General features: G+C 36.6%; 1 protein-coding gene across 4 annotated transcripts in view; it reads right to left on the bottom strand.

The window, feature by feature from the left end:
• Positions 1–4,563: 4,563 nt before the first annotated feature.
• The window catches only part of LOC141438915 (uncharacterized), a 48,370-nt gene continuing 32,191 nt past the window's right edge, over positions 4,564–20,742 (bottom strand). For all 4 annotated transcript variants that reach the window (XM_074102975.1, XM_074102974.1, XM_074102977.1 and 1 more), the window contains 4 exons: positions 12,212–12,326; positions 11,476–11,597; positions 9,377–9,457; positions 4,564–7,785 (listed from right to left, as the gene is read on the bottom strand). In XM_074102975.1, coding sequence (XP_073959076.1) covers positions 9,378–9,457; positions 11,476–11,597; positions 12,212–12,326 — 317 coding nt within the window. In that variant the 3' untranslated portion in view covers positions 4,564–7,785; position 9,377. The remainder of the gene's footprint in view (positions 7,786–9,376; positions 9,458–11,475; positions 11,598–12,211; positions 12,327–20,742) is intronic.

Here is a 20,742-nt window from a genome sequence, read left to right as displayed (position 1 = left end):
TACATGCTTTCTTACATGCTTGCTTATGCTGACTTGCATGCTTACTTGCACGCTTGCTTGCATGCTTTAAATGCATGTTTGCTTGCATGCTCTGAATGCATGCTTGCTTGCACTATTTCCTTACAATACTTGCATGCTAGAATGCAGCTTTGAATGCATGCTTGCTTGCATGCTCGAATGCATGCTTGCTTGCACTATTCTTGCATAATTACATGCTTCCTTACATGCTCACTTGCATGCTTGCTTGCATGCTAGAATGCAACTTTGAATGCATGTTTGCTTGCATGCTCGAATCTTAGGTCTTAGGTCTTAGTCTTCTAACTAGGTTTAGAAAGGCTAGAGTGGTTATCATTGTATGCTATTACCGCAAAATGTAAATTGTGTGCGCTTAGTAAATAATAAAGTTAAATTTGTGGCATGAGATGTTGAAATTTATGATCCCGTTTTTTGTAAACTTACCTTATCTTTGACAGAAAAAAACACTGACGAATTGCAAGCGATTTTAATACATTCACGTGCAAAAATATCGACACGGCCAAAGTTACAAAAAATATGTATACACGACTTTATGTAATTCACATTAAGGCCGTGTACCTATACATATTTTTGTAACTTTGGCTGTGTAGATATTCTTGCACTTGACTGTACTATAATACGCCATTTATGATATTATGCTCAGTATAATTAATGTGCAATAATATTATATTTTAACTGACGGCAACAACAGTTTTTTATCTAATTATATTAACACAAACCTATCACATCACAATTTGTGTTCAAGGAAATTTGATTTTTTTAGCAAAATTTTTAATATCCGCTTCAATGAATGTGTATTCATAAAATCGGTCAATAAACTATTTATTCTGGACTCGAACTGCAATACTATATTAGCGTTAACACATGTAATCTAGTATACTTGCAAAGTATCTGTTGAGAAAGAGACGGTGCGCTAAAACCGCTTGCCTTTAATCGCTGCTATATGGAAAGACTACCAATTTTTTCTGCGATTGTATTAATACACACAAAGTTGATCCTATTTCGGAGATTATGGCTTAGATTATGTCATTTATGTCAAACTGATGTCCTCCTATTGGAGAAATCATTGATACTATTGAACAATATATTGTAGTCATGTCATTGGCCGAGGCTTGATTTGTACAAAAACAGAGTATTTTTGTAAGGATTAAAAGTTGTTCTGAAATGATATTATTATTATCTCCAATAAATATTGTCTGATTGACCAAAATGTGATTTTATTTCTAATACCTTTTGATTAACTTGGAAAGGATACTCAAATTCGGAACTTGCAAGTTCGTGTCATACCGTCTTTCTTACTCGCCTAATAAATAAGTATACAATGCGTGAGCGGAACGCCACGAAACTAATTTCGAACTTCGTAGTATAAGTGGGCTACTACGAAATTTCAGAAAGTTTTGATTAAAAGTTGACGCCACGTATTTGTCATTTTAAATTTTTGTCCTGAACTATTACTAATGTACTGGAACGACTGGAACCATAATCAAAATAATATTGAAAAACTATAACTAGGTTATTCATTGGCTAAATATTTTAGATTTATTTTGTGACTAGCTTTTACCCGCGGCTTCGCTCGCGTTAACCATTAACATTTCAAAGAAGCAAGCAATCAAGCAAGCAAGCCAGCAAGCATGCAAGTGAGCATGTAAGCAAGCATGCAAGCAAGCATGCAAGCAAGCATGTAATTATGCAAGGAATAGTGCAAGCAATCATGCATTCGAGCATGCAAGCAAACATGCATTCAAAGTTGCATTCTAGCATGCAAGCAAGCATGCAAGTGAGCATGTAAGGAAGCATGTAATTATGCAAGGAATAGTGAAAGCAAGCATGCATTCGAGCATGCAAGCAAGCATGCATTCAAAGCTGCATTCTAGCATGCTTGAATGCAGCTTTGAATGCATGCTTGCTTTGCATGCTTGCTTGCATGCTTGCTTGCATGCTTGCTTGCATGCTTGCTTGCATGCTTGCTTGCATGCTTGCTTGCATGCATGCTTGCTTGCATGCTTGCTTGCATGCTTGAATGCATGTTTTGCTTGCATGCTCGAATGCATGCTTATTACTAGCACTATTTCTTGCAAAATTACATGCTTGCTTGCATGCTTGAATGCAGCTTTGAATGCATGCTTGCTTGCATGCTCGAATTCCTGCTTGCTTGCACTATTCCTTGCATAATATAATTACATGCTTGCTTGCATGCTGACTTGCATGCTTACTTGCACGCTTGCTTGCATGCTTTAATGCATGTTTGCTTGCATGCTCGAATGCATGCTTGCTTGCACTATTCCTTACATACTTGCATGCTAGAATGCAGCTTTGAATGCATGCTTGCTTGCATGCTCGAATGCATGCTTGCTTGCACTATTCCTTGCATAATTACATGCTTCCTTACATGCTCACTTGCATGCTTGCTTGCATGCTAGAATGCAACTTTGAATGCATGTTTGCTTCATGCTCGAATGCATGATTGCTTGCACTATCCTTGCATAATTACATGCTTGCTTGCATGCTTGCTTACATGCTCACTTGCATGCTTGCTGGCTTGCTTGCTTGATTGCTTGCTTCTTTGAAATGTTAATGGTTAACGCGAGCGAAGCCGCGGGTAAAAGCTAGTCATAAAATAAATCTAAAATATTTAGCCAATGAATAACCTAGTTATAGTTTTTCAGATTATTTTGATTATGGTTCCAGTCGTTCCAGTACATTAGTAATAGTTCAGGACAAAAATTTAAAATGACAAATACGTGGCGTCAACTTTAATCAAAACTTTCTGAAATTTCGTAGTAACCCGCCTTATAATACGAAGTTCGAAATTAGTTTCGTGGCGTTCCGCTCACGCATTGTATACTTATTTATTAGGCGAGTAAGAAAGACGGTATGAAACGAACTTCAAGTTCCGAATTTGAGTATCCTCTCAGAGTTAATCAAAAGGTATTAGAAATAAAATCACATTTTGGTCAATCAGACAATATTTATTGGAGATAATAATAATATCATTTCAGAACAACTTTTAATCCTTACAAAAATACTCTGTTTTTGTACAAATCAAGCCTCGGCCAATGACATGACTCTACAATATATTGTTCAATAGTATCAATGATTTAATAGGAGGACATCAGTTTGACATAAATGACATAATCTAAGCCATAATCTCCGAAATAGGATCAACTTTGTTTGTATTAATACAATCGCAGAAAAAATTGGTAGTCTTTCCATATAGCAGCGATTAAAGGCGAGCGGTTTTAGCGCACCGTCTCTTTCTCAACCGATACTTTGCAAGTATACTAGATTACATGTGTTAACGCTAATATAGTATTGCAGTTCGAGTCCAGGATAAATAGTTTATTGACCGATTTATGAATACACATTAATTGAAGCGGATATTTTAAAATGTTGCTTAAAAAAATCAAATTTCCTTGAACACAAATTGTGATGTGATATGATAGGTTTGTGTTAATATAATTAGATAAAAAAAACTGTTGTTGCCGTCAGTTAAAATATAATATTATTGCACATTAATTATACTGAGCATAATATCATAAATGGCGTATTTATAGTACAGTCAAGTGCAAAGATATCTACACAGCCAAAGTTACAAAAATATGTATAGGTACACGGCCTTAATGTGAATTACATAAAGTCGTGTATACATATTTTTGTAACTTTGGCCGTGTCGATATTTTTGCACGTGAATGTATAAAATCGCTTGCAATTCGTCAGTGCTTTTTTCTGTCAAAGATAAGGTAAAGATTTACATAAACGACATCATAAATTTCAACATCTCATGCACAAATTTAACCTTAATATATTATTTATATTAAGCGCACACAATTACATTTTGCGGTACATGCGCATACAATGATAACCACTCTAGCCTTTCTAAACTTAATTTAGAAGACTACTGAGCTAAATCAAACCAATGTCTCGAATATTACCTTTCATTTCATTATATTATCAGATCTTTGGCTAAAGAACGCTGGTAACCATTATTAATTTCCCAAAAAATAATGTTGTGGTACTAAATCGAAAGAATACCAAAAACTAGGAGATCAAAATTTTCACAACATTTTAAGTTAAAAAAATGGCCTTTACTCCTTGCCTTTACCCAATTTTAGACATTTTTGTGTCTACCTAATTTTAGAAATTAATGTCGCGTTTAAGTGAAATTTAGAACGAAAAATAAATGGTATTGATAGCCATTTCCATTTTAACACAAAACGATATATTTTTTACATCAGGGCTATTTCTTTATTTTGTAAAACAGTTTGTCCGTTCCAGCAAAATATGGTCTTTTCCGATTTTGCCATTCTTGTAATTATAAATTATAATGCATCTCTTTTAACTAACTCTTGCCTAAATCCATTTAAAATACACGCCCTCTAAACATTTAGAGAGTAAACTATTACGACTCATCACACAGAAATTACATAAAAATGTGTCACAGATCTCGAGAAGATAAAAACATGCGCGATTGTGTACCAATCTTTCATGTTCTCAACTTGTATGATATGGTCAATAAAATTACAATCAATCGCTTTTTTGGTCATTTATTTTGTATTCAATTGAACCATTATTAAATGAGAACTTATTATAGGGCGATTTGGTTAAAAAAAAAACAGTACCAACAAAGTGAAGCAGCCTCGTTACTGTACGTATGGTGACGGCGCCAATTGACACGTGATTGTGAAGCACATTAATACCCAGTAATGGACAACCAAGGATTCAATGCTTTATAGCTCACCTTTTATGAACTTTACAAGTTATGATCATCAGTTATCTGAACAAGTATTATTAGTAGACCCCTTCCATCCATTCCATCTTGTCGCACTGAAATTGTTTTTCAGTAAAGCGTATGTTTTTTTATAGACCTTGATATCGATGTTTATATAATGCAATTGAATTTTTGCCTTTCAAATCTATGCTCAATCTAAATGAAAACTTTTTGTTTAGATTTTTTTAATTACCATTACAAGCTTTTAAAAAGATCTTTTTTTTTATTGTGTGGGGCTGGTCAGTGCGCCCTTCGCATGTATATGCAGGATGATTTACAGTTGCCGTCTAATGTGTAACTTGTCATCACGAAAATCCCTATATAATCCTTAGTTACACTGACGATGTACAGTTGTGTAAAATTTATTGTAATTATTGTGGAAAAACTATGATAAATTTTATCTAACGAACACTCTAGACTTTTATTTCTTCGTTTATTATTATATATTTTTATACAAAAGTAATATACTACCTAGTGACCCCTCTTTGAAATCATCAGTGACATACAGTATCGACATTTAGATACTCGATAAAAAAAAACATTCACGCTCTACTCAAAAGTAATGACAGTGCGACAAGATAACGGGCTCTAATTATTAGTTTAAAAAAAGTAGGGCCAGTTTCAAAAATTTGCGAACGGAAAAAATCTTTTATGGTTCTTGTCTACGACTGGTCACATTATCCTACTGACAGCATGACAATACAGAGCATGGACATGTAAAATTGGCATTAAAAAAAATATATCAAAATTTCATTGGCTATTTACAAACATTTCATAGCACATTCTACTGACGTTGGTAATGAATAAGATGAAATGTACATACAAAAATATATACATTCTCAACGAATCAGTATACTAGCTCTAATATCTTTAAAGATGAAACATTGATCTTAGAATTCCTAGGACTTCTAGAACTACGGATATGACAATGTAATTCCGTTCTCACTTTGTGGTGTTATTTCAATAATTTTATTCAAGTCTAAGATTGCTAAGAGAACTCGTTGAGCGAAGACGTCTCATAAATTATGATCCAAATGCGAGATTTTATATTCAAATATCTGAGTGTACGTCGACTGCGAGAATATGCTCGCAATGCGAACGAGAAATCTCGATAAAAACAAATTCTAATTAGTCTTAGAGATCACATAGAAAATGACCGCAGAATAGGCAATGGAGCATACTTAGCAAATCAGTTAATTTTTTGGTAGGTAATCGTACTCCATTGACTGCGTCATTGTATTTAATTTGTGTAAAATATTGCCTTCTGTAGTGTACGCGTACGAGTGAGCGAGATAGTCACATACACAGACAGAAACGTCGACACAATTAAAAGCGACGCGAATTTCATGAATTACATCATCGCCAAGCTGGTTAAACGCTAAACGGGTGAAAAGAGCCCCATAACTTTCATTTACCGTTGACATGCAAACTTGTTATTCTAATATAGTTAATATTCATATTAATATAATTATTTACTAAAATTTATATTTATTTTAACGCCAAGAGGTTTTGAGGTCCTTCGATACACACGAACAGACTAGATACGAAAGGCACGGAACTCACAACGAAATAATAAGGTTCAGGGACCACGAAAGAACCAAAAACACTGAAATTATACTCACTTCAACTTTTATTCATGTTTTTATGCACTATTAGGCCGCGAACACACCGCTGCTCTGTGCTCTCTCTCTCTGCGCTCTACCAAAAGTCGTGACGAAGTCGTGAATAGACGTGACGTCAGTGCTATTCCGCACCGTCTGCGTATTTTGAGCAGCGGTGTGGAGGGCATGCGATAAAAACGGTGCGCATACGATGCGTCACAGCGATTCCGTACCGTCACCGTTTTTTTAAGCAGCGATGTGGCTCCTTAGCTTCTGGGTAGCCAACATTTTTATTATTTGAGCTACCTACTGGAATCACAACAAGTTATTTTATTGACAGGACGTTCAAGTTCAATCTCAATATAAGTAAAGTTTTGGTTCAAATGGCCACTGAACCAATAAAACGAGTCTTAATTAAAATTTTACTCTAAAACAGTAATTATGCTAATAAACTTAATAGATACTAATATTTGGTTTTAACAATACTATAAAAAATATAAAGTAGAACATGTCTGTATTGCATTAGCGACTACTGCGAAGGTATATCAATATATCCAATTAAAAATATATTATTTATTAATTATATTATTATAATTATTCTGTTTTTCTGTCAATGATTATTCTATTCCGTTTGTAAAAGTAAGGTTAGAAATGATTAATGCGACCACCACACTAATATTAATATGTTCGCCCAGCTTGTTTCAAACTATTTTGACCAACCAACGAACGTCGTTTACATTCGTCTGTTCGCCTACTGCATCGGCCTTATATTATTACAGCCATCGTGTGCCGAATGCGGCCGACTACCGTGTTTCATACACTGTTGCTATCACTGCACATTGCAGCCAATCTCGATGAGCACAGTATAGTAAAGCTTCTCGGTAAATTTCTACCTTTTTATATCATGAAAAATGTTAATGCATTGAAGTTAGTTAAAGAGAAGAGACTAAAGATATAATCAATCATAAATAGATATTACCTCATGCAAAATTACATTGAAGATCAAACATTCATATTGTTATACCGTCGCAATCACCCGCTATAATTACGATATTAGTTAAAGTTGAAAAATCATTCAGTCTGCAGCACAATGAAATACATAAAAAACAGCGTGCAAATTTATATAGAAAATAAATACCTGTATATAAGTCTCACAAAGGAAGCTCACGACATCAAGAAATAATTAAAATTACGAACCTTTATGACACATAGATAGGACGAAAACCTCTTGCGCGTAGCTCCTAACATGTCTACCATAGTTTTAAAAAAATATCTATATCTATGAACTAGTAACGATACATTGAATTTAAACTATTTGAGAGCAAGTCAGCTACGCTTTAGGAAGTGGATTGGATTGTTCGGACGATCCAGTGGCGCCATCTGTAATGAGAAATCACAGCTTGATTATAGTTTTGGGACTTTTGTTAAGTAAGTAACTTCGCCCAACAATTAAAACAACTTGGTAACTGACCGAGCTTTGAAATAAGCAAATAAGTCTTGATTTCTCAATTTAAAAAACGATTTTACACAGGCCAAGTAAAAATCAATCTGATGTCAATGTCATAAAGACTTTGACATAGGAAAACTTTCTCGCTTCAACTATACGTCTTTCGCTTTTGAAGGTGCTGCGAAATTTCAAGTTTTTACAAGCTTTCATTTATCTTGGCATGTTAATTTTTTAACTTCTTTTAACTTCTTCCTAAATCTTGCAAATTTGTCAAACTTTCTGTTGACACGCATAGTTTGATTTAATGACAATGCAAATACAGTCAACAAGTAGTGCAGTCAGCTTAAAAAAATATTTAATTTTCCGTTAAAGCGAGATGTTACTTAGTTGTATTGTCGTCGAAAGCATGAAAAGAATAAAATTAGTAAAGCAATTAATGAGAAAAGGCAAGGCATTTAGATTAATAAATATAAATATAATTTTAACCTTAAACAGCAAAGATTTTCTTCAAGATAAGTGTCGCATTAGATAATATATTCTTCATAGCTATTGCACTAGGCCACGGACATTATGAGACAATTAGAATACAAATAGCTTGAATAGAAACACAATTATTTCAAGAAATATTAAAGGGTATTAAATTAGTAAACTAAAGACAATAACGATGCTAAATCTAGCGTGAGCAAAATTCTTGCAACTTGTCCTTCCCAATAAACGTCTCTACGCCCTACCATCGCATTTGAACACATGAGCAAATTTAACCATGCTACCAGTTACAGTTTCAGTGTACGGTTGTGTTGCTCTGAAGATGAGTTCTCTTAAGTTCGAAACGTGACGTGTAGTGTGGTAGTGGTGATAGATGGGTTTGTGTGATTTGTGTGTGTTCTTACAGTGTGGAGGTGGAGGAACTGCATGAACACGCATATCTTGCAAAAACTTAGCAATCATAAGGTCGCGGGTGAGCAAAGAAATTATTTTAGTTCATTAACTACTTAGTCACAATCAACTGATCCGGTCAAAATGCTCGAATAGTCAACCTCGCACTCAATGACAGCACCCAAACCTATTGACGCGGAATCGGCTTTCATCATCATCAGGCCTACGCGTCTGTTCCAGACGAATTTTGGCGTGGCGCCTGTGCACAACGTCTTTGGTGACTGACCAGACCGATGCGAGAGCGACATGTTCGCCCACAGGCCAGACAAGAGAAATCTGCGGATGTTGGTGCAGAACCGCCTTGGTGTCGTTTCTGTCTCTTTTCAGCAAGTGCCCTGAGCCAGGCCTCATCGCAATACTTGCGACCCTCCAACACACGTCCGCGCCAATCTGTGTGTGGAATCGGCTTTAGCCGATCAAAAACCGAAAGAGCGAAGACGTCGATCGGCTCGGCCGAAGCGAAACTACGCTTACATAAAACGTTCTTTGGTCGGCTTAAGAATATTCCGCGTCGCTAGATGTGGCGGACCCTAAATCACAACATCGTATGGAGCGCCGGACTGGGCACGCTCGCAAGTGCACTATTACCTCAAGTGTCAGCGACGGACTGGTTGGCGAGTGAGCCGTCCCACGCTGCCTCCTTGTGCAGAGCCGCTTGTCGCTTCTTTTCTGGAAGTTGAAAATGAAGATCGTTAATTTAGCAGTAAGTGAAGTGGAACTCTCTGCCGAGGTCAGTTTTTCCGGAACGCTATAATCTGGACATCTTTAAGGTCAAAGTGAACAGACACCTTCTACGCAAACGTGTACCATCATAGGACTCATCTTCGCCTTCCATCCAGCGAGATTGAGGTCAAACGTAAGCCTATTTTTTATATAAAAAAAAAGATTTTGTAACAAAACTCGTGCGTTTGTTTTTCTCAGAATGAGAGGGCTTGGGCCGTAGTTCCCACGCGGCCCAGTGCGGATTGGGAACTTCACACACACCATTGAATTGCTTCGCAGGTTTCCTCACGATGTTTTCCTTCACCGTAAAGCTCGTGATAAATTGCAACTGTAATTCCGCACATGAATTTCAAAAAACTCAAGAGGTGCGAGCCGCGGTTTGAACCCACGATCCTCTGCTTCAGAGGCGATAGGTCAAACCACTAGGTCACCACGGCTTTTTATGAAAAACACATTCATCGCGACACATCTTCGCACAGCTCTGGTGGAAACGCAGCCTTAGGGGCTGCTTACTGCCTGCCTGAGCGATGTGGTTATGCGGAGTGGAGATACGGATTGTCTGTCCATAGAAGCGGAGCAAGATAGCGGAGCGGAGCAAGAAAGTAATGCGGAGCGGAATTGCGAAGGCACGGAACTAAATAACAGTCAATCAACTACTGCCTACTTGTATTGTGGCTGCGGTGCACGACGAACCGCATTTTATTTGTATCTTATGTTCATTTCTATGGCGCTCAATGTGGCATACCTACAGATGTGCAAGTTGCAGATAGTTTCCAAAAAAGTTGGAAAAGTTCTCGGAAATTTCTGGAATTTTTCACAAGAAATGTAGGAAATTTTAATTTAAGAAACTGAAAGTTTCAATCCTCATACAAAATTGTGAGAATTTTCCGAAATTTTCCTATATGAACAATTCCGCAATATTGGAAAGTTTCCTTTGGCACATCAGTAGGCATACCCCGCGTCCTGCACCGGAGAGACGGAGCCAGCGTGTTACACCTTGCGGTTTTTATGGCAAAATCAACTGTTTCACCACCGAAAGATTAATTTTATTTGACGGATAAATGTGATGCCGTCTCCGTCTATTCGAACAAAACAAACAGAGGCGGCAACACATTTTATCCATCAAATAAATTTAATCAGTGGATGGTGAAACAGGGGGTTATTATCGTAAAATAATAATCGTAGAAACACTAATGGAACACTTATTAGCACTACAACAGACTTTGAATATGAAATTGAATTATTAAATTAGAAATTAATTTACTATTAATTGTTTTCATTGCATGATGCAAAAGAAGAGCCCACGGAAAGAACGTATCTTGTCACTTAAGCAACATATTGAGTTATAGCGGTTTATTTAAAAGTGAAAATAAATAAATAAATAAAATATCACGGAACAATTCACACCAATTGACCTAGTCCCAAAGTAAGCTTAGCAAAGCTTGTGTTATGGGTACTAAGCAACGGATAAATATAATTATATAGATAGATACATACTTAAATACATAGAAAACACCCAAGACCCGAGAACAAACATTCGTATTTTTTCATACAAATATCTGCCCCGACACGGGAATCGAACCCGGGACCTCAAGCTTCGTAGTCAGGTTCTCTAACCACTAGGCCATCTGGTCGTCGAAAAAATATATATATTTTAAAGTCATAGTACTTTGCGAGCTCTACATTTTGAGATAAAAATCTCAATCTTAAAAAAAGGTGACTAGGCATGTTCTTTCCGTGAACCCTTCATAATATAGTCTATTTCACATTTTCAACTGCCCAAAAGTCAACTGGAAGAGATGCTCTTTAACGATAAAACCGCCTATTGTTGACCTCTACTTTTAATCTTTCTCAATATGTTGTGTATCGATATTGAATATCCGAAATTGATAAGTGAGAAGTCACTATGACAGGTCAAGAGCGCCACGAAACTCCGGCTCTGCTCATCATTTTTAGGCTTGTACCTCTCGCCAGGGTGATGAGTCGTCTCTCCTCGGCGCGCTCCTGCCGCGCCGTGCTGAGACGGACTCCGAGCGCACCCGACACGAGCCGCCGCGCCAGCGCCGTGCACGTCTCAGGGCGTTGTCTGGAAATACAACAAAACAAAATCGTGACCAGCTCTAAAATGATCGATAATAGGTAGTTAGAGAACCTGACTATGATACCCATATTGTTACAAAACAATCTATTTTAATACCCCTACCACATTTTTTCCGTTTATTTACGGCGAATTTAATCATCATCATCATCATCATCATCTCAGCCTATATACGTCCCACTGCTGGGCACAGGCCTCCTCTCAGATCAAGAGGGCTATACTATTAGTTTTTCTATATCTTCTATATGTCCACTTATAGATAAAGATCTGTAAAAACTACCATTAAATGTCAGGGTACATGTTCTGCAAAATGTCTATGCAACAGCCTCACCCTTTCCAAGCTCTAATTGTCATCTTAATCACCTAAATATCCGCACATAGGTTCAAGTTTAAAGTCAGCCTGATTACTAGAATTAGATGGAATTTGACTATTTGACTATCAAAATCTTACTCGATCACTACAACCACTTACGTTGGCGGAACACATTGACTGTATATGGTCATGTTAATGAAAATTACTGACTCTCGGGACACAAGGTCGCTGAACTTTAGTGGCTACATCAGTGTTCAGCTAATTTTGAGCACGATTGTACATTACCGACCTGTAAGGCTGGAGGAACTCTGCACACTTCTTGGCCTTGTTCCTGGACTCTAGGGTGGCTTCTTGCAGCGGACGACATCGGACCAGCTGCCTTTGCGACCTTAGCACCTCTGCAGCTGGAATTGAAATAATTTTCGTGTCAATAAAACATTCATTGTTCCATTCAGCTGTATACGAACCAATGTACGAAGGAAAACGCAATGTAATTCATTATAACTTTAATCAATAATGGTACATAAATTACTAGCTGTTGTCTGCAAAGGGTATTTAATTGACCTTCAAATTTCCAATACATAAGCCGACGTGGGCACCCACTGAGCTTTAGGCATTCGTTCACTTTATTCATGGCAAATCTTGCACTTTGCATGACGTTGCGTGACGTTGGAACCCTGATTTATCTGTATAATACCTAGTTGCTACTTTTTTGTTGCGCTTTTAATTTACCTGTGACATCTCTCCACATGTTTAATTAAGTCTAGCTTTACCTATATAATTATTCTGTTATATTCTTGGTTGCCCTGAAAACCAGCGCCATAACTGAAGAAATTCAGACATCGACATTTGCTGAGTGGCATCCATTTTGGTGCTTTGTTAACTACTGTAATATTTAGATTAAGATTTCATGTACAAACTTTTTTAACACCAAGTAAATCTATTCTATTCTATTCTATTAGGAGTTCATCTATCACGAGCCTTCAGGTACAACTAATTTTTTCGGGAAATTTGATGATTATTTATTCAGGTCTACCAATATGATGTTTGCAAAATTTCATGGCCATCGGTTCAGAAGTTTAGACGTGAAAGTGGTAAAACCAAACAAACTCACTTTCGCATTAAAATTGATAATATTAGTGAGGCTTTTTAGATGTGTTTTTTTTTAATAAAGGTCATATATTAATCTCTTTCCACTTTAGGCGCCAAAACTACGATCAGTTGTTTCTTCAACTGTCACTTACATAGATACTACTAACTTTCTGTAGTACGCGTCTTTGTCTATAAGACAATCATTAGTGGCGTCAAATAGCGGCTTTATTTACTAAAACGAGAACACAAATCAACCAACAGAAACATTTAAAGCTGGGTTTCATATTTTTGAGAAATTAAAAAAGAAACTCGTGAATCACATCAAATACTAACAAATAACAGCAAACCATACGATTTAGGCTATAACGGTACACAATATGTTGCAGAACATTACATATATTTATGAGAGTACGGCATGCGATCAGAACATAGGTATAAATAACCAAGACCGGTCGACAGGGCATTGAACCGTTATTAAAAAAACGTTATTTGAGGTAAACCACGTAAATGTAGTGTAAATCTGCTTTTTAAATGAACTTTATCAATCGCGAGTTCAAGCTAACAAAGTCTCATGTTTTAGCTTATATATATTATAAAGTGTATAAAATTGTTTTTTATTTATAAAACAGAATTTATATGGATAACTATCTTATATATTCGTACAAGATGAAAACGGTTTTATAATAGTTTTTTTATAATATTTTATATAATAATTTTAAATATAAGTGCTATTTTTAAGGTATAGATGTAGTGAAAAAGCTTTTATACAGGCTAAGTAAAAATCAATCTTGTGTCAATGTCATAAAGAACTTATTATGGAAAAACTACAAACTATAGATGCAATCATTGAACTACTTAATGTAAGAATATTGAAAAAGTTAGAAAAATGAAAACATTTTTAATACAAGTTTTTTGTCAGACTACTTTTTTGACTGTGCTTGCATTGTCCTCCAAACTACATTTCCGTACCAAAATTCAAGTCGATGCCATAAACCGTTGAGGAGTTCCGCCCTGCAGAGACGATCCTGCCTGGACTACCAGGATGTCACTGCCAGATTAATGCAATGTCCCAGTAGTCCCAGATTTACATAAGTATGTCAAATTTCAAGTCAATCCGACCACCGAAAGTGGGGCGAATTCAACTTGCAAGATTTGACCCGCACATTACATTGCAACCGTACATTGCAAGTTACATAAATAATAATAAATAAAAAGCTTGTAATGTGGAGTCGGCAATGTAAATACTATTTACTAAATAAATAGGCAACTACGGATATTTGACGAGCATCTGGCCGCGCACCAAAAACGTTACGAAATTAAAATTATACTATTCATTAAAATAACATCAATATTGCGTCAATGAACAAAAAGGCATAAATTACAGCTAATTGACGTTTAAATAAAGACTTAACATTATCGAACATAAAGTCTAAATCTCTATTGTCAATGAAATTGGAAAATAAAAGATGAGCGTAGAGATCGACATTGGCACGAGTCCACGATACATTGGTATTAAACACCTAATGAATTGAATATGTGATTAATTTGTGTCAGAAGTGTGTCAGTCAAATATTTCTCACTATTTTTTGCGTTAAGTACCCAAGTGTGGTTCCAAATGGTAACTTGTAAAATGAGGTGTTACTTTGCAGAAGCCTTTGTCAATAAACTGAATACTTTGCTAAACTATTGTTGTAACTAGAATGTATACTTAATGAGTTTTATAATTTAATAACTACTAACTAATGAATTTAATGTAAATATGACGTGAATGGAGACCATAAATATGTTAACTCTCGTATAACTGTATCACATCTTTTTCTTAACTTCACTTGGTAATTCGCACATTCGGTCGTAGTGCGTTTTGTTTGTTTGCTTCACTATAAGTGAACTCTAATATAGTAGGGTTGACCTAAAATTGATGGTTTAAAATAAGATTACAATATCATACAGACCACAACAAGTCATCGTGCTAAGCACCTACGAGCCGTCGTCACAAGTGGACTGCAACGTACTTACCCGTAACTGCCGACTGCAATGGAACTGCAATGTATGAGATAGTCCGACTCTACTAGCGTTTCAACCGCTATCAGTTTCCTATAATAATGTTATCATACCCCTACAAATATAACTAGACTACCATAGCTAAATGTTAAAGTTAGCACGTTGCAGTTGGAATTGGAATGCAGTTTGCTCGTAACGGCCTTTCAATGCCCTTCCCACTTAGTAAAATTACTGCCCTATTCAAATTTTACAGTAGCAATAGCAATACTATATCAACAGCCTACTTTTCGCAGCGCAACAAGGCAAGGCGGTTCAACGACCCGGTGACGCAACGACAAATGGTACGGCGCCGGCGCCGGTGCCGCGGGACCGGTCAAGCGTGGCCTCAGGTGTTCCACTTAGGTCATCGTTTGATGTACTAGTTAGCAGACGTGCACGGAAGCCATCAATGAAATTATGCTTTAGTTTATTTTAACTAGCCTGATATAGTGTCCTACTGCTTGGCAAAGGCCTCTCATCTAGATCTCCACACTTGCTTTATTTCATTTTTTTAATACGGCTCTGTCCATCGGATGACCATTTGGCAGCGTGTAGATGTTTTTCAAACTTTGTCAGGACGCGGCTCCCCTTGGTTTGAAAAATATTTGGCGACCCCCTGCTTACCTCCACTTATATAATTATTCATTGATAATACAAACATTGAACATTGAGAGTATTTTAAAGATATTGCGACCTCCTTCAGGGGCATCCGCGACCCTCCGGGGGGGCGCAACCCGCAGATAGAAAAACAACTCGTCTGGCTTTGTCGTTGTACGATAAAAAAAAAACTAAAAAACGAAATATCAGAAGTAAACAATGGTGGATGAACGATCGCTGTCAATCGATGATTCCTTAGTTATTATTTGTTATTGATAATGTTGAACAGGTAAGATACTTTGTCACGTGGCAAAGTGTTTAAGAACGCGCTTGATCAAATTATAGCTGGGATTTGCCTCATACAATTAGGTACCTACATTGACGACTCATTAGTTTCTTCATACATTTCCGACTAGGAAATAATGTAAGTAATTCAATTGTCTCGGATTAACAAGCAATCGCAAGTCTTGCTCGTTTAAAAAGTTAACTACGTAATAACTAAGGAAATAAAGCGGATGCTGACAAAACACGTAAGTACCAAATGCTATTGTCCAAAAAAACAGCTTCCCACGTCTAATGTGCTTGCCGTAACTAATAAATAATCGGATATCTTAGCAAAATTACGGCATAGTATTTTTTAGCATTCCGTGCTTTAATTGTAAGAACCGGTCAAGTGTGTGTCGCGCCACGTGCAGTGTGGGTTCCGCACTAAGATGCGACAAATATTTACTATTAGGTTTTGCTCCAATATTAGTCGTTACCTTAAAAATCTACTTAAACGTGATAGTTTTCTTTTGATGTTTTAAATTTTATTGCAATGGGAAACTTACAGAATAAATAACTCACAAGTTATTAAGTCAGACCACTTATGGTTTATATTTTTTTTACTCAAAACGTGTACGTGTACTCAAGTACTAATTATAAGTCCGTTAAAATATGCATAGAAAAAAAAAACTATACAACGCACAAATATGTATGTATGCATTTAACGAATAGGGAGTAATGCTGGCGGTTGATACTAAGTAAATTCATTCACCCAGAGACAAGCCTCATACATATGGTTCCTGTCACTAATATTTAGATTCCAGCTTGTATTAATTAATTTCTTCAAGATACTTTCCAGTTTATAATATTTTATTAGCTATATAAAGGAACCCAAGTTCAAGGCGGCAGCAGTCCGTGCGCGGAATAAAGATGTTTTGTTAAAATATAGAACGCAGACGAAACCGAAAGTGGCGAGCGGTGCAAGCCAAGAGTGGTCGCGATTTTGATTTACCAACTACAGTCATTTATCATCTAGTAATGTCATCTTGTACGGAGAACAATATTGCCAAATAAGAGCCTTTCACACCGCGTTTTAAGACGCGCCGTCGACGCGCGTTGTCAGCATATTTCTTCTTTCCATAGAGCAGCCTTACAACTCGTGTGCGTATCGTGTTTGTATCGATACAAACGCGCGTCGTAAAAACGTAGTGTGCAAAGGCCCTAAGAGTGATTATAAAATAATGGTATAAAAAACCGGTCAAGTGCGTGTCGGGTCACACGTAGAGTTGGGTTCCGTATTAATATGCAGCAAATACGTACATAATTTAATATCAAGTTTTGATCGAGTATTAAGCGTTAACTAGTAAAGCCTACTAAGCCGTGATAGTTTTTTTTTATTCGTTATACAGATTGAAATTTTAGTGTTTCAAGCTTTATCAAATTAATAAGTAAATCCTTTTTTACCAGTATTGACTGAGCTTGAAAAGACTAATATCATAACACGTTCAAAAGTCCTCCCTGTTGTTTACTATAATTATGGCTTTTTTTAGATTTTTTAAGCCCACTGGTTTGCTTGCAGAGAGACGGGACATTAGACTGTAATGGAAATTAAAACTTTGAAGCTTAACACTCGTATTTTGCACACGGATCCCTAAATCGAAAAATAGCTTTATTATTAACTAGCTTTTGCCCGCGACTTCGTCCGCGTGGAATAGTAATTTTGGGAAGTATTTAATTTATTTAGGATACCTATTCTGCCAATAATAGTACATAGAAACTTCTACGGTTTACCGAAAATAACCTATTTTAATACATCGCTATAAATATAAACTATTTGTTTTTGTTCTTCCATCCATCCATCCACCCGATGTTCTTTGGTAAAACATAAATATTTTGCGGGTAGCTACAATTTAGCAATACGACGTGTATTCTACCCTGCCAACACAAAAGGACTAATTCTTCATAGTGAACTCTTGACACCTTACGTCCTTTATGGTAAGTTAGGAGGGTAGGATTATAATTAAGACGGCATTTTTACTAAGCATAGCTACACATATTTCCGATAAATATACTTATACTTGTATGTAGTAATTTGTTTGGAATTCCTTAAGAACTTTCATCCCCATATTTTCAAGTAAATAGGTTGAAATTTGAAAAGCGCCGGAGCAAATGTTTTTTAGGGTTCCGTACCTAAAAAGGAAAAAATGGAACTCTTATAGGATTACTTTGCTATCCGTCCGTCCGTCTATCAAACCTCTAAGTCAAGGCAATCAAAAGCTACAGTCATTAAAAAGGTGTTTCCAAACCAATTGCCTTAACAGAAAAAGTTATAGGGTACTTCCGGCTGTCCTAGAAACTTGGAATTTTGCATTTTTATAGCACAATTAATAAGAAAAATCTGAAAATCATAATTTTTCATGTCTGACTGTCTATGTGAATACGCCATCTAAAATGACCCCACATTGAGTACATTTTGCCTATGAGCTTAGAAGGCTCTACTAACACTGCATCATCCCCTCTGCTAACATTCCCTCGCAGGTAAAATTTTCAAAAACGCTTGAACAAAATATCTTTTTATTTCTTATAAGTAGCCCAATGCCAAGTTTCATAAAGAACCATCGATTTATCTTCGACAATGACGATCTTCCATATAAAGTTTCATCCCCTATTTTACCCCTCACAGGAAGAGTTTTAAAGACGCGCGAACAAATATGTATTTATCTCTTAGCACGTGCCCAAATGCCAAGTTACATAAAGAACCGTCGAATTATCTTCGACAATGACGATCTTCCATATAAAGTTTCATCCCCTGTTTCACCCCCTCACAGGAAGAATTTTTAAAAACGCGCGTAAAAATATCTGTTTATCTCTTATCACGTACCCAAATGCCAAGTTTCATAAAGAACCATCGATTTATCTTCGACAATGACGATCTTCCATATAAACATTCATCCCCTATTTCACCCCCTCACACGAAGAATTTTAAAAAACGTGCGAACAAATATCTATTTATCTCTTTTCATGTGCCGGAATGGCAAGTTTAATAAAGATTCATCGATTTATCTTCGATAATGACGACCTTCCACATAAACTTTCATCCCCTATTTCATCCCCTCACAGGTCGATTTCAAAAAAGCTCAAACAAATATAGATTTATTTCTTATTAAGTGCCTAAATGCCAAGTTTCATAGTTTTATCTTTGACAGCGACGAACTTCTACCATATAAACTTTCATCCCCTATTTTAACCCCTTAAAGCCTCTTTTTCGCGATAAAAGGTAGCCTATGTTCTTTCCCAAGGTCTATTCTATCTCTGTACCAAATTTCATCAAAATCGGTTCAGCGGTTTAGACGTGAAAGCGTAACAGACAGACAGACAGACAGACAGACAGACAGACAGAGTTACTTTCGCATTTATAATATTAGTATGGATGCTCGTGATTCCGCCATCTCCCATCACTCGCGTATCCGGCGCGTGCGCTCCGTGACTTGCAACAAAACCAATAGTAAACTAGATCAGTGATATTTCCTTTTATCCATTACGTCAGCCAGCACAATCGCAGTTGAGATGCGGCTGGTGCAACCAGTTGCCAAACCAGTCTGCTTTTCACAACTTTACCGCTTAAGCAACGACTAACTATAGTATCTATTATTTATATGTGTGTGTCCCGAATAAATCTTTTCATTTTCATTTTTTTTCATTTAACTCGTTTAAGCGTACTTAGCGTTCCGCGGAGTGAATAAGTGCCGCAAGCATACATCACGATTTTTTGTCCTTTTTAAGTTTAATGCATTGGTTAAAAGAAAATTGAGGTAGCTAAGTTCTTCATATTTATTTTCGCTGGATGCCGCAGTGCACACTGTCGGTTTCCGGCATGGAGGGTATGACAACCGGAATATACCTATGTATACTGGCATGAAAGGCATTCTATACTACCTAAAAAAAAATAGGGGCCCCGTAAGTTTCATTGGTAAAATGAAAATACTAATAAATATAAATATTTTTTTATAACGCTCCGCTTGACTTGTCCTTTAAGTTTAGAGCACGCTTTTACGCACATAGAGCAACATACGAAATGTTTTACAAAAACGCAACACTCCCACGCAAAAACTTTTTTAAGTGAAGATTTCCGGAAATAATCGCTCCCAAAGTAGCAAAAATTGTGCCCCCCCCCCCCCTCTATCTTGTAAATCGTTTGTCCAAAAAATATGGAAAGGTTACACTTAATAAATACTGTCATCGAAAATTAGTTTCAACATAATCGGATATACAGTTTTTGAGTTATTGCCGAAAAACTGTGCTTCTCAACAAAAGGACGTAAGTGCCGTGAAGATGCGCTCTTTTTCTGGTAATAGATTTTAAGACTGTAGTAAGTGTTTTAATTGTGTTATAAGTTATAACCTGGGGGGGAGTACACTTGTCGCGTGTGCGGCCGGGGGATCCTGTCCCGAATCGGCCTATTTAGTCACGAGCGCAAGTGTCGTCGCGATTATGCTACTTAGCTCATCTGCAAAAGATGTCAAGGCCAATTATTATTATTAAGTTATAACGCACATAATATTACTTGATTTTTTTCGTAATGGCTACGTAACCCTATCTTGGGCAAAGGCATCGCATCATTCTCAAAGTGAGGAAACGAACCGATCTACTGAAGTATTGAAATATTATGAATTTGAACTAAACATGTGAACGATATAGAGTAAGCATTCGGGAACTACTAATGTCTATATTATAACTAAAAGTAGATATCCTAGTAGGTACAGTAAATGTGTGCTTTTTTGGCATACCTATAAGTAACAAATGCCGGTAATGTGTTTATACTACACT

Source organism: Choristoneura fumiferana, chromosome 20 (genome assembly GCF_025370935.1).
Source record: "Choristoneura fumiferana chromosome 20, NRCan_CFum_1, whole genome shotgun sequence".
NCBI classification, from domain to species: Eukaryota; Metazoa; Arthropoda; class Insecta; order Lepidoptera; family Tortricidae; genus Choristoneura; species Choristoneura fumiferana.
Note: the sequence above shows the minus strand (reverse complement) of the source record. Positions and strands in the feature narration are given on the sequence as shown.